Below are 16189 nucleotides of genomic sequence, written 5' to 3'. Positions count from 1 at the left end.
GCGTTAATCGCGTTAAAATAATTTGTGGCGTTCATTTTTTTTGCAAAACTCCTGCTGCCGTCAAGATTTTCAGAAACTCTGTGTGTAGTGGCCGATTATGCATAATAGAATGTTCAAAGGCCACTTAGTCTATGAGGTAAATTTGAGTATTGACTCGCGGAAACTCAAAGAAATCCAGATACCTTGCATCGTTCCATTCAAGTGCTTTATTCGAAAGTTCAATGGATCAGTTGGTGGCCCACTACCGATTTGCAACATATGCAATGCATTTAAATAAAAATAAACAAACAAAACCAACAAGCGTGCGGATGTGTGGGGTCAAAAGCTTTTCCCAACTTCCCCTATAGACTTCCTGCTGTGTCACGCTATAGTGTACGCCATTATCTCCTTAGAGAGCCCACTAATGTGGAGACATTTGGGATGGGATGGGATCTTTTGAAAAGTAAGGATGTAAAATTCAGTTTTTAAACATACCTGTGTAGGTGGGCCCTAGGCCTATCCATGGGGAGCCCTCCGACTTTAGTCCAAATGGTCATCAATGAAAAAGGAATGGAGCATCTTTCACTTTTACATATCAAGGCATCATGCAAGACTGACTGTGCTAAGAGGCTCCTCGACAAAATTAGGTTCTGGGGCCCTAAGAACGGACTCTTTCTGAAAATACCCCTAGAGTATAGGTGCAGTTGCTTTGGTGGTAACTTAGCATTGGCGGCAGAGTCTCTGATTCACTAAAAATAATTCATTGATAATAAATCCTAGAGTTTAAGACTTTGGTTTTAATTGATGTAGCCATTCTGAAGGGAGTCTTCCAATATTGGTCCACAATTAAGCGTTGTATATTGGTGCCCTCAACTGGCAGAACAATGCAACTGATCAATCAACAAACTTTGAACTGCAAGACAATTTGTGCAGACCAGGCGAACCCAGTCTGCTTTAAAGTTGAAGGAACCTAAAAGATGAGCTTTGGGTTATGTGAGTCAGACTCCCACAATGCAAAGAAAAACAAACACTTTTTATTATTATTACACCACCAGCAAATGTTGACAATATTACAAAACATGCTCGTGGATCTTTGGATGCTGCCCTCATGTGGCATCTTTAAAAGAGGTTACTCTAAGATCTTTGGGTACCACTTTACAATAATGCCCGAGCCACACGGAGACGAAACGTGTCGTATCCGCTACAGTTCTCTATCATATAGACGGTTCGGCCACATGAGGCCGACAGGGAAACGCAGATAACGATAATGATAACGATGACGGGTCCCAAGGTGGGAAGATCTGCGGTCGCAACGCTCTGGGGGGCCAAACGGCTCCGTGATTACGCCCTATACGATCATTTCCTGATAACGAAAATACTGACGGGCTGTCAGGAGAGGGGGAGGAAAAGAGAGACTCCGTGTATTATTCTTATATTATTATATAAAGTCGTTATTCATTTGTTTTAAAGCTCAATAAATAATAAAGAAGACCTTTGACCAGCACTTTTATAACATGTCCGTTAAGCTTTAACGGACATGTTGACCGGCGAAAGAAAATTCAAACGGAAACTCTGCCGCATGGTTCCCTCGTCCCTTGGAAGAGGCGGAGAGGTGGGTGTTTTTCATCTGCTTGTGGACTACCGGAGCAACACGTTCTCACTCCCAATCCGTCACATATTGACGGATGGTTAGGGCCCCTCCCCGTCACTCTATTACGTACAGGGTACCCCTTGGAAGTCAGTTTTCAACGGGCAGGGCGTCCCATAGACCTTCATAGACCTCCCATAGTGTTGATAATAGACGCCATGAGAACGCTCCCCGGCAAATGCTACCCCGACGGTCGGTTGTTATTGTCAATATTAATATAATAATTATTTATTTTTTAATAGTCACACTCGATTTTCTTCTTTCTTGTTGTCTAACCCTTCTTGTTCTTGTTGCCCCAGCTCTCAGCTATGTATTTACACAACTAATGGCCCATCAACCACAGCTCTCTCCACCCCTCCCCCCCTGATCTTTCTTCTCCAGCAGCTAAATTAACTGTCGGTTACTCTGAGTGACAAGCATACAGTTAGTGACGTAACAACACCATAAAAGCTGGTGGGTTGAAAGCAATACGGGAGGTAAAAAGAACTAGAATAGTTGTGATTTAATTACTGTGGTTTTTATGTTTTAGGTATAAAATGTTATATAATTCAGGCTTATAATTCACCCTTCTCTAAAAGCCTTCAACAATGACAATATTCTCTACACACACACACACACACACACACACACACACACACACACACACACACACACACACACACACACACACACACACACACACACACACACACACACACACACACACACACACACACACACACACACACACACACACACACACACGATTTAAACGCAGACTTTTGTTCCTCCATGTTTCGTTGTTATCTTTTCACTGAGCGGACCCGCACATCTTTTTCAAACGCTCCCTTTTTTGGTCCATCTGCGGCGGTAATAGGTTTTGTGCGCTGTGATGATTTGGCTGTTCCTTTAGTAATGAATATTAAATGTTGTGAGGAAATCTTTCCACCAATAATTCCAATAAGTAATCCAAAATGTTTTCACTTCATGTTTACGAAAGTAACTGTAAGAGACTTTAATATTTTATTGAAAAAAGTTACATTGCACACACACAACACACATCACACAAATTGACCTGATTGGCGGTTCTAGTGTTAAATAAACTCACTAATTAATTAAACCAGTTCAATACGCATTATTCTTATCATTCTTAATGAGCGCAGAAATAGTCTTAAAATCAGACTTTTTAAAAAAATGAAATCTGACGGCAGGCAGTTAGCTCTGATCACCTATGATAAATGCGCCACACCTAATCGCTGGCCATTCAGTCACAGAGCTCCCTCTATACAAATCAAACCGTAGACGGTGAGAAAGCACCTATTGTTTTAAATAATGGTCGGAATGTGACCTGTGAGCCTTCTGAGGCCCCGGCCACACGAGGACGAAAACGGTCGTTTCCGTTACTGTTTAGTGTCATATAGAACGTTCGGCCACACGAGGACGACAGTAAACAACTGCGGAAACGATAACGGCTCCCAAGGTGGATAGAACGGCATACGCAACGCTCTGGGGGGTCCAACGGCTCCGTGTGTAAGCCCTATACGATCATTTTCTGATAATGATGACGCAATAGCCCCGCCTCTCCCCACCTCTGCTTCTCACCTCTGCTGCTCACCTCTGCTGCTCACCCCCGCGTCAAAGTAAACTGCACACTGAAACAAGATTATTTATCTTTGTCTCGATATGGACATAAACACGAGTGAAGTCTAATCTGACAGGACGGAGACACGCAGCTCTGCTCACCTGCAGCTCCTCCCGCTGTCATGCAGCGGTGAACGGAGAAAAACACACACTTCAAGTCAGATCATCACCGTTAGCTATTTTAATTACCTCTCAAACTACCTAAACTAGTTATAAATATGTTTATTTTTACTGTCGGCCGGGTCACTCATTACTGGATCAGCTGCTGCTTGAGACAGACACTGACGCTGTCGGGAGAGAGGGAGGAAAAAGAGAGGCTCCATGTATTATATTATAGATTTGTTATTCATTTGTTTTAAAGCTCAATAAATAACAAAGACGACCTTTGACCGGCACTTTTATAGTTTTGTCCGGAAGATTTAAACTTTAACACACGTTGACTGGCGAAAAACTCTGCCCGGTTCCCTCGGCCCCCACCGCGGAGAATAAACAGAAGGGCAACCATGACAACCATGCTTCTTCGCTGCTTTTGTGGAGGAAGTTACAGCGCCACGTACAGGCTCCTGCATAAGTACTGCAGCTTCTCCAGCGGTTGGAGCTAAACGGAGCTGTCTCGCAATTGCGATTGCGTTTGCGTTAATCCTATGGGTTTAGCCGTATGCGTCCTCGTGTGGCCGGGGCCTGAATTACCGTGGGACAGCACATTCTTAACTAAAATGTTCAATCAATAAAGTAACATCTTATCTTAATAATATCTTCATATTAATAATAATAAAGACAAAATTAACACAAGGCAATTCAAAGTGCTTTACAAAAAATGAAAGACATAAAGAAAATTGCATTTAAAATCAGTCATTAAAAAGAAAAGATAATAAAATAAACATTAAAAGAAAAAATACATGGATAAAAGTTACAGTGCAGTTTAAGATGTGAATAGTTCAATTAAAAGCAGCGACAAAAAGAAAAGTCTTCAGCCTGGATTTAAAAGTACTAAGAGTTGCAGCGGACCTGCAGGTTTCTGGGAGTTTGTTCCAGATATTTGGAGCTTAATAACTGAATACTGCTTTTCCATGTTTAGTTCTGACTCAGGGGACAGAAAGCTGACCCGTCCCTGAAGACCTGAGAGATCTGGATAGTTCATAATTTAGCAGTAGGTCAGAAATGTATTTTGGGCCTAAACCATTCAGTGCTTTATAAACCAGCAGCAGTTTTTTGAAATATTCTTTGACACACAGGAAGCCAGTGTAAAGACTTCAGAACTGGAGTGATGTGATCCACTTTCTTGGTGTTAGTGAGGACTCGAGCAGCAGCGTTCTCAATCAGCTGAAGCTTTCTAATAGATTTTTTAGTGAGACCTGTGAAGACGCCATTGCAGTAGTCGAGTCTATTGAAGATAAAAGCTTAAAATCAGACCTGTTTTTTAAATGAAATCTGACGGCAGGCAGTTAGCTCTGATCACCTAATGATAAATGCGCCACACCTAATCGCCGGCCAATCAGCCACAGAGCTCCCTCTATACTAATCAAACTGTAGACGGTGGGAAAGCACCTACAGTATTGTTTTAAATAATGGTCGGAATGTGACCTGTGAGCCTTCTGAATTACCGTGGGACAGCACATTCTAAACTAAAATGTTCAATCAATAAAGTAACATCTTATCTTATCTTAATAATATCTTCATATTAATAATAATAATAATATATCATACAGTATGTGTCCGAAAGGGAGCAGGAGGAAGCAAACACAAAACTATACAAAAAATATAATGCATATTAAAGCAAACGATTGTAAAGGTAAAAGTATGAGCATAACAAATAAAGAAGTGTAATGTAAACATTTACATTATAATTATGATTATTTAATATATAAAGACTATATATTATTGAATTACAAGATTAGATATACTTTATTCGATCTAAAGTATTGATGTGTTCAAATCCTCTTCAAAACACAACTGAAAGTGCTTGAAAAGTTGTCTCTGTATTTGTGAATGAAGCGCCATCTCCTGGTTAAAACCTGAAATTGAAAATCTGGCAACGCCCTCTTGGAAAATATTGAGAGGGCTTAACATTCCTCGATACTGGTCTTAGGCAGGTCGTAGGCAGGAAGCCTTAAGATGGAGTCCGAAATTAGGTGCTACATCTGTATCTAAAGCCAGTTGAGTAGCACTTAAAATGTTTTGGCTCTATGAAACCTGATGTACTTATATGATTCTGTTTTCTTCAAGTTTGTATCTTCTTGGTCGAATGCACTTATTGTAAGTCGCTTTGGATAAAAGCGTCAGCTAAATGCAATGTAATGTAAATGGTCTAGGGCTGTCAAGTTAACGCGTTAATAACGCGTTAACTCAAAACGCCACTAACTATTTTAACGCGATTAACGCATGTGTATTTTTTTTCCTCGGCCGCCACGTAGTTTCAGAGCGCATCGAGTTTAAAATACCATCTACAAGCTTATGCTGACAGCCCCGCTCCTCCCGCCCGCTTGTGGCAGACCACACTTCCACGCTCACCGGCAGGCACCGACTGGCCATCGGAAGGACCGGGAGGGTGTGTGTATGTGTGAAGCGAGAGAGAGACCTTACGTGTATTGTTGTTGTTGTTAGCATCTGGTGCTAGCTAGCTGCGCTAAAGGATATAAGGAGCTGTTTAAATGAAAACGGAGGAGCGACATTTCGCCACAACTACGCCGAGCACTTCACTTTATGGAGGTAGCCAGACAGTGGGAAATTGTGGGAAAAGTCAGCACACTCAGCAGGGATAGTGTGAGCAACATGATTGCAGCGTCCAGACAGCTCCCGTTCGAGCATATGCCTTGAGTTGCACATCGCTCCAACGAGCACACACACACACCCCCCCCCCCCCCACACACACACACACACACACACACACACACACACCCCCACACACACCCCCCCCCCACACACACACACACACACACACACAAACACACACACACACACACACACACACACACACACACACACACACACACACACCATTTGTATTGTATTATTGTATGATAGAGGTTCCAGATTGAATTGAGGCGAATATTTGTAATGTTCAGAGGTTGTTGTGTTTAATATTCATGAGAATATTTGTCATTGTTCAAATGATAAGAAACATTAGCATAAAGCATATTTGTCCACTCATATGTTGATAAGAGTATTAAAAACTTGAAAAATATTTCTCTAAGGTACATTTAGAACAGATCAAAAATGTGCGATTAATTTGCGATTAATCGCGATTAACTATGGACAATCATGCGATAAATAGCGATTAAATATTTTAATCGACTGACAGCCCTAAAATGGTCATAAGGAGATGCCAAGAAACATCAAGATGGAAGGGGGGAATCAACTCAGTAAACAACAGATACCAAGGATGTTGGCTGATGAAGAAGACGAAGTAAGCTAGGTAGCTAATATAAGGCTTAGTCATCTTGCCAAATAGTAGTTGATGTATGAAAACTAGGTTAGAACTGGTTTATAAATGGTTATTAATGATTAATAAAGTGTTTACAACCTAATTCATGAATTAATTACAAACTATATGTAAACCCTTTATAAGGGTAGTCTTATTGTAAAGTGGTACCAATCTTTGTGTACAAATCTTGACGGTTGAAACAGTAAATGATGGTTATAGAATATTTAAGTTACATATCCTCTCAACATTCTTACTCTACTCCCTTTACCCAATCCTTGACTAACTCACAGCAGCTGTCATCAAAAAAACATTTATAGTATGAAACAACCAATTAAAACCTAACTCTTCCAAAAAGTATACACTTAAAGGGGACCTTTCATGCAAAATGCACTTTTTGATGTCTTTTATACATAAATATGTGTCCCCGGTGTGTCAGGGAACTCACAAAGTGTAAGAAAATAAAAGCCTCTCTCTTTTCCTCGGAGCTGATCCAGATTTGCCATCCGATATGACGTAAATTACGTCATATCGGATGATGGACCCAAGGCACTATAAGAAACGTTGCTGTATCAGAAACAATTCCCGACGTGTTTTGGACTTAATAGTCTTTATTTACATTAGCAAGCATCGCTAACACTCAGAGCTAAGCTGTACTGGAAAGAGCGTGTGTGAAAAAGCAGGATATAAAAAGAAACTCACCTTGTGGTAAAACCGCAAGAGAGAAGTCCTTTGAGCTCCATATTGTTTCAGAAATAATCCTTGATCTAATAATCCTTGCGTTTCATCACCGCAGCATTTTAGACAGTATCTGCCAGGTCCCTCATGAGCCGGCATAAGCTCCGCCCCCTCTTATTTAATTTGTTTTCAGTCAAAAAAAAAAAAGAAGCTTTATACCCCGAATCAGCACTTTTGTAACAGGAAGAGAAATAGAGGAATATGAAGCATGGCTCAAATGGGTGATCTTTTTTTTTTACCAAAACACTTCATAGACATGTTTTTTATATTTTTTTATATATCTGAGACCTACAATTTCTAACGTCCGTACCACAGTGGGGCAGTGACACGTCGTCTGCCCACGCTGAAAGAAAACCCCCCCGCAAGACTTGATATGCCCCCTTCTTAAATTATAATTAAACCAGCTGAAATGGATCATGGATCCACCAGGGGGAGCAGTGATTAAAAAGCTGCCACACTGGAACCAAGCCCCCAGGAAGTGCGGACTCTGATACGAATATTCGTAGTGGCCACTTCCGTTAGGTTGCTTGGCCCAAAAACACTTTTTCCCATTGACTTACATTGGGAAAGAGAAGTCTGTAAATCGTTGGATAATTTTTTTTAAACTAAATAAACTACCCAGTATGAACGTTTGTATAGCCCTTATTAAAAACATTCAGTCCTCAAGTTGTAAAATGTGCTAATAACGTTATTCTGTTATTTCCCTCGGCATTATGAACGTGCATCTAACCCACGTTACGTGTTCAGTACTACATGCGTTTTACCTTTACCCATGGATTCACAATAACAACAGACCCATATCGCCTTGCTGCTAGCCGACGGAGCTGTAATGATCGATATATTGCACATGTTTGCTGTGATTCATCATTTGTAAAATATTATACTACATGGGCTGTATGATTAAATCTTGTACCGTAAATGTTGTATTAAATAAAGTTAATATTACCAACGTAGAACGTCCCTGTAGCTTCTTATTGCACTAAGAAGCTTATTGCACTGTGTGTATATATATAGATATATATGTATAGAAGCATGGAGGGAGGCAGCAGATTGAGTCTAACAGCAGATGGATTGATTATGCGCTCGATCACATAGGGACCAATGAAGCGTGGTTTCAACTTCTTAGACTCAGCTTGTAAAGAAATATTTTTAGAAGAAAGGATACTTGTGTTGGTGATGTTGTTAAGGCCCCGGTAGTCAATGCAGGGGCGCAGGGAGCGGTCTTGGATACAAAGAAGAAGCCTGCTCCGACGGGGGAAGAAGAGGGTCTTATGATGCCAGCAGCGAGTGAGTCTTTGATGTATGTCTCCATGGCCTCACGCTCAGTTCGGGACAAGTTAAACAGGCGACTGGATGGGAGAGATACCCCAGGAAGAAGATCTATTGTGCAGTCGTAAGGACGATGAGGGGGCAGAAAAAGGGGTCGCTGCTTGCGGAAAACCTCTCCCAGGCTATGATAAACCGGAGGGACAGCGGACAAGTTGAGTGGCTCCTGCTGAACTAGGGGAATACCGACCTCTGCTGGGGGAATTGCAGACCGCAGGCATGAAGAGTGACAAAAGGAACCCCAACTCCTTACTTGATTCTCCGACCAGTCTATGTGGAGGTTGTGCAGCCTTAACCATGGCTGGCCCAGAACTAGGTGTGTGTGAGGGGAGGACATGACATGGCACTGAATCATTTCATGGTGATTACCGGACAGGACGAGATGTAGGGGTTCGGTGATATGGGTAACGTGTGCCAGAAGCTTCCCATTCAGACCTCAAGCATTGAGAGGAGCTGTCAGAGGTTGAGTTGAGATGCCGGCTGAGGCAACCAGTTGGGCATCCAAAAAGCTCTCATCAGCCCCAGACTCCACTAGGGCAGGCAGAGAGAGAGACTGTTGGTTTAACAACAGTGTGGCTTCAAGTGGCTTGCGGGTCTGGGGGGTTGAGGAAGAAACAGCCTTGCTCACCAGTATCCCCACCTTTACTGGCGAGCACCCTCTTTTGGGCGCTGGGGGCATGTGTCCTCGAAATGACCGGAGTGAGCACAGTAGACACAAAGTCCTTCTCTTATTCTCCGGAGACGTTCTTGGGGAGTGAGTCGGGCTCTGCCTAGCTGCATCGGTTCCTCTGAAGACAGGAGAGAAGAAAATACTTCAGATGGGGCACTGGGACTTGGGAAAGTTTCCGACCTAAATCTTGTGAGAGGAGACGAGACAGGGTGAGAGGGGAGTGACCCAGGAGATCGGCTGGCTCTTTCCCTACGGCGCTCCCTAAGGCGGCTATCCAGTCTTATGGCTAAGGAGACCAACTCATCCAAGTTAGCTGATTCGTCCTTCACTGCTAACTCATCCTTAACAGAATCAGTTAGCCTTGTTTGAAAAACCCCTTGAAGCGCTGTGTCATTCCACCCCGCCTCTGCAGCTAAGGCCCAAAATTCCACTGAGTATTCGGCTACACTACGGGAGCCCTGTCGCAGTGAGAGAAGGCGTTTGGTAGCGTCCCTACCACTGACGGGGTGGTGGAATACTTTCTTAATTTCCTCTGCAAACTCTGGATAAGAATTACAAAGGTTGGACTGACTCTCCCATACAGCTGATGCCCAGGCTAGGGCGCTACCCGTAAGTAAACCTATCATATAACAAATCTTAGCTCTGTCGTTAGCATTAGTAGACGGCTGCTGCTCAAACACAAGAGAACACTGCATTAGGAACGACTTACATGTCCCTAAGGCACCTGCGTACCACTCTGGAGTGGGAATATTTGGCTCATGTGAAGGGAGTGCGGGCTGGGCTGGAACCGATGCTAACTCTTGTGGGGGAGCTGGATCCTCAGGTGCAGGCGGAGCAAGATTAGTTGAAACCAGGTTGAGGTGATGTCCCATCTGTGCTACGTTGGCGGCTAGTGATGCAAGGTTATCCATAACCTCTCTGAGCATCTGGTCATGCCGGCCCACGAGGACGCCTTGGTTGGAGAGAGCCTCACAAATTAGGTCCGAGCTTGCTGGGTCCATGGTGGCCAGATTGTTCTGTTAGGATTTTGTTTTAAACAGGTCCCAGGCGCAGGGAATGACTTAAGATGTTTAAATGGTTTATTTTTCGCAGGTTTGTAGACTATGCAGGTCCGGAGTGGAGGTAGGCAGTTCAGGCTGGACTGAGAACAAGGCAGGAAGGTATGGTGAAGGAAGAAGCAGGCAGGTTGGCTGGAAGCTCTGGTGGTCGATGGCTGAGGGATCGCACTGGAAGCACAAGGAGAAACTAGTTACAAAAAAGTACAGAATAACACTCAGACAAGATAACTGAATTGAGCAGCCAGGAGGATGCAATACCACTGGTGTACAAAAACAATCTTGCGGCGAGTTGCTGGGAGACTGGAGTAGATATGCTGTGTCATGATTGGATTGATGAGGGAGAGCTGAGTCGGTCGGCTAGGTGAGTGCAATCAGGCTGCTGCCTGCAAGGGAAACCACACCCCCTCCACACACACAGGGGAACAAACAGGGACACACAGGAACACAGTTTGGGCTGTGACAAACTGTAGGTTTGGGTTTGCATATTTATGAAGACAGTGAGCTGTCTCTTCCTCTCTGCCGCAGACAGCTGAGTGCTGTCAGACCGGACCATGGCTATAAAGGAAGAGGGGTGTCTAGTTCCCCCTCGACACATAGACTGATCCTTTTTTTTGTCCATGTCTGATTGGCTTAGAGCTTTCGCAAACATTTTTAAACAAACAATCATTGACCATACCGTTCACCAGCCCCAACAAGCTGAGAAGTCAACCACTACTGTCAGGGAACATACTGTGTGAACCAAGGCCTAAACAAAGAGCAAAGGTTACCCAGTTAGCTGTATTTTTGTATTGCAACCAGCTGCAGTGGATCATGAAATAAACAGCTGATTCCTGACACACACAGTAGCCTGTTGTTTCTATGCATACAATTGTGAGAAACATGCCTCTGGTTAATAATTATATAACTTATTTTCTCCATAAAAGCTGGTGGGTTGAAAGCAATACGGGAGGTGAAAATAACTATATTGTAGAATACAGAAGAATTGTGATGCCGTGGCTTTATCGGAAAACTGACAGCATAATTACTTTTATGGCCCGGGACACACATATTTATTTAGATATGTTTTGAACAAGTTTAAATAAAAGGCTGGAGTGCTTCTTGCTCTGCCAGCTACAACAAGTGGGATTTATCTGTTATTACTATACTGTAGCATATCGTTTTTTATTCCCATTGTCACGGATATAATCATATTCTGCATTGAATAAGATACATTTAATCATTTAAAAAAAATCATATTTCGTTTTTATTTAACAAAATAAAGTACTGCTTGTACCCTGACAATTGGGGGGGGGGGGGGGGCGGAGCGGAGAGAAACGTAACTGAAATTGAGAAGCAGTTTATTACAGCGCGCGCTATGCATGGGGCCCCCTTGAGGGGGTTTCCCGACATGTCGTTGCAGTAAATTAAAGGGTGAATCATGTTGTCGTTGCTTCTTAATCTACCTTCTTTGGGGGCCCCCTTCTGGTCCAAGCACTTGCCTCCCTTTCCGGTTGGCAAATGGCACCCCTGTATACACACACACATTCAATACATACAGTATGGTGGCTTGAACTAGTGGGAGAAATTGCACTGTTTGTCTGTAGTCAATGCCTTGAATCTTGGCAAAAAAGGCATTAGAAGTATTCGAAAGTCAAGGTAAACTTGCGGTTAACTTGCGGTCTGCAATGCGTGTCACTCTCGCGCACACAAGTAAATATATATGCACGTTCATTCTCACAACAATCAGAATCAGAAAGTTTTTATTTTTTTATTTTGTATACATTTTTATTTTTTATAATGGGACTAAGGGTTCGGTCCGGATTGATTTGCAGTTCTGTCCCGATCCGGACTTTGGTCCGGAGTTTAAGAAGCCCTGATATATATAATGCCGCCAGTCACCAGGGAGTGTATTAAATGCTGCAGGTGCACTATAGGAGCTGTCATGTCGTCCATCTTAATACAGTCTATGGTTCCATGCCACAAGCAACCCCCTTTCACATATCTGTTAATATATAAATATTGATTGGAGAAGCTGTATATTAATTGCTTCCCTTCTCCATTTCGCCTCCAGAGAAGAAAGACACAGTTCTGCGGCAGGTGCGTCTCGACCCCTGCGACTTGCAGCCCATCTTCGACGACATGCTGCACATCCTGAACCCAGAAGAGCTGCACATCATCGAGGAGATCCCAGCCGCCGAGGACAAGCTGGACCAGCTGTTTGAGATTGCGGGGGTCAAGAGTCAAGAGGCCAGCCAGACGCTTCTGGATTCGGTCTACAGCCACCTCCCTGATCTGTTATAAAGGAGGAAGGGACACAGATTGACAGAGAATTGGAATGGAAATGAAAAAAAGCTGGCTCAGTGGGAAGGATGACTCAGATCTGGCACTGTTCTGATTAAGCATGGGATGATATAAGATCTCAGTATTGTATTGCAGCATCTGAGTATGATGTGTTATGTCACATTATCACGAGATTTGAGCTAGGCATAGTTGTAATCTACTCCCTAAAAATACTCTTTCCAAACTTCACTGATAGTTTAATGCTCTTACCCTCCAATGTGCTTCAGTGGTCTTGTGTGTCTACCATGATATAGGGTCAATGCTCAATGTTCTTCTGTCAAACCAGGGAGCACTTTTTCATTTTTCTAAAGTATGTTTAGCCTTGTTAAAGGTGGCCTTTGAGTGTTGTAACCTTAGAAATTAGGCTAAAGAGTCTCCAAGCTGGTCTGAAGAAAAAACATATAAAGCACTTTTTTTTCATAACTAGCCAACGCCTTCACTTTTAAAGGGTAATTCCGCAGTTTTGTGTAGGTTCTACCAATCTTCCAGGCTTTCCCTTTGCCTTTAACAAGATGTCAGTGTTAATTTAACATGGTGGTTATTGCTTACTGATTGACAACAAGAGGAACTACATAAGCTATAACTCTAAATGACACTGGTATTATTCTTAGAGTTTCTCTGAAACCACATTCATATATATTTTGGCCAGGTATGAATTGACCTGTAAGTTGTGTGCCTGAGCTTTTCTCAGACCTTCTTTTCTTTTTTCCAGCCGCTCCAGTTGCCTGTACCTGGAACAGATCATTGTTTGGTTTTAGCATAACAGCTTGTAAGCACTGCGCCAGCCAGCAGGGGGCAGTTTTAGATGAGAGGGCTGATCTGCTCCAGAACCAAAGCCATATATCAAAAATACTGGATTAAACATAATAAACAAGCACATATTGCAATATTGGAGTACCATTAACCCAAAACCTAATTTAATATTATGATATATGGCTTTGTCTTTGAAAAGTTGTTGGAAAAAGGGTTCAAAACTAAAAATGAACTGAACAGGAAGTGTGCAGTGTTTACTGACTCTGCCTGCTTCTATTGAACCAAAGCAATATTTCTGAAATGTTTTAGATATGTTGCTTTGCTCTAGTACAGTTGGACTCATGGACAGTAGGGTATAAGCACGTCTACTAATACGCACACTCAAATCTCTGGTAGTTAACCTTGTTTGCCTCAACAAATGTAGCGTTGATAAAGTGATACATTTTGGAGCTTCACCTGTGAGTGTTACAGTGTTATACTACAATTAAAAGAATACAAGTGATGTTTTTCATGCAGTGGTATGTTGCTACATGATCTATGAAGTTGATAGAAATGTAATAATGATGCACTAATTAGATTTTCTATAGAGTGGCGAAGTCACGCTCATCTACTTCCGGTCCATGGGACAGCAGTGATGGCCATCTTGGTGACGTGTGTTGTTGTGCGAGACCAGCGATGTAGTTCATTGAGCGTTCCACACAAAACAATGTGTTACTTCACAGTTTTACGACACATTATTATTTTTTGACTTGCAAAATTATCTTTTAAATTAACAAACATCATCGTGGCACAATTCAAACGGGATCGAAAGATAATCTTTCTCTCTCCATTGACTTCAATACATAATTTTTCCGAAATAAGGTCCCATGGAGGTCTACCGGAAGGGGAGGGGCTTCACCACTCTGTTGGAGAGGTAGACATGTATTTTCATTCTCCTGCATTTTATTTAATTTAAAAATGCTGTTAACTAACATTTGTTTTGGTCCTAATGTTTTCTACATTTAGTTTGATTTATTATGTTTCTGTAGCATCTCATATTGACTTCTTTGTATCTCATATTGTCATGGGCATTCAGATGTATTCCCCCCCGACTGCCTGGCGTGACAAGAAGACCTGGCTGGGATGTAAGATGTATACTCCATACTCTACTTGAAGTCTACTTATTTTAATTGAGGAAGAAATAATGTACTCTTTCAGTTACTTCCAAGTTCTTAAAATAAGGAAAAACCGGAAAAGACCCACCAAATCAACGTTGGGAATGATAAGGCACCATGAGAGCAACAACTGATGGACTCTGTTTTTTTGGTGCTAGATGTGAACTCTCACCGGTTGGCCTGACAGTGGGCTCCTTCAGCCCCGACTTATGACTATTTCAAGTATTCCAGACTAAATGAAGAAGATAATGGGTTGTGCTGCTGCGAAATGTGGGATGTTGTCGGTGATGATGAGGATGAGAATGTGTGACGCTTTGGTGTGAGTTTTTCTAAGGAAGTTTGACAAGATGAAGGTGAGATGTGAAACGCACATGTGGCTCGAGTGGATGATTTCAACAAACTTCACGTGTGTAACCAGTATGTTTACTATTCTGTAACCTCTTAAAATCAACCAATAAAGCTTGAAGCATTTCTTATACTTTGTGTGAAGTTGTCATTAATTCAACATTTGTGTACGTGCTATTTTTATTTAGGAACAAACTAATACATTCATCATGTTCACATTTTTCTTGACGACATAGCTCGTTCAACCATTTAAAGGCCCTGACACACCTACCCGATTTTGGGAGTCAGAGGCCGTCAGAGGCAGTCGGGCATTCGCGGCGCCCTACTCAGGTTGGTGTGTCCCGCACCGCCGTTGCTTTACGGCACATTTGCACACCTCCCGCGGCCTCCCGCAGCCAAAGAAAGTCGGCCAAAAAAAGTTGGCTAAAGAAATCACTCTTATTGGCTGTTGCCTCTTTTGAATGACGAATACACACTACCGCTGCCTGTTGGTAAGGACAGTTATTGCCACTCGTCGACTGAAGTCTTTGCGGTGTGTTCGTAGGCGGGCGGCATAGCCGACGCAGGCGACGTAGCGGATGTAAAAGTCGGGACGCCTTCGGTACGCGTTCTTTGGTCTCAGGTTGGTGTGTAGCGGAATTAAGGGCCCTATTATGATTTCCTGTGGTGTGTTATACAAGTTTTAGTGCATGTAAATGGTCTGAAAAGGCTAACATTGTTCTCCCATACACTCCCCCCTGCCTGAAACTTCTCCATTATTTTGTTTAGTTCTGGAAAATAATGAAATCACTATGTAACTCTCTGTTTTTCAGGCCTCAGGCTCGAAAATGACATTCCCAGAAAAAATGACTATATCTTCACTTCTAAAAGGGGTAAATTAATAATATTTTTCTCAAATCAATGATAAACCTGTGAGTTGGATGTAGAAGAGTCAGAATCAATATAGATTTTTTTTATTTTAAAGTAAATTCAGATTGAACATAGTAAAAAAATGTAAATTATAGTGTGCGTCCAAAAAAAAAAACATTACTTATGTAATGTATGAAAACCACCCTTGAATTATGGGAAAGTAGACTAAAAGCTTTAGGAATCCACACTATAACATATAATAAGTATCCTGTATCAAGATTGATGCAAAATAAGTAACATTTGACCATT

The 16189-nt window shown here is 42.3% G+C and overlaps 1 protein-coding gene across 1 annotated transcript in view; it reads left to right on the top strand.

Moving 5' to 3' along the window:
• The window catches only part of tnfrsf21 (tumor necrosis factor receptor superfamily, member 21), a 111740-nt gene extending 96576 nt beyond the window's left edge, over positions 1–15164 (top strand). Inside the window, exon 6 of the mRNA XM_079643716.1 lies at positions 12511–15164. Coding sequence (XP_079499842.1) covers positions 12511–12740 — 230 coding nt within the window. The 3' untranslated portion in view covers positions 12741–15164. The remainder of the gene's footprint in view (positions 1–12510) is intronic.
• Positions 15165–16189: the final 1025 nt, after the last annotated feature.

Source organism: Notothenia rossii (assembly GCF_949606895.1).
Source record: "Notothenia rossii genome assembly, chromosome: 8".
NCBI classification, from domain to species: domain Eukaryota; kingdom Metazoa; phylum Chordata; class Actinopteri; order Perciformes; family Nototheniidae; genus Notothenia; species Notothenia rossii.
Note: the sequence above shows the minus strand (reverse complement) of the source record. Positions and strands in the feature narration are given on the sequence as shown.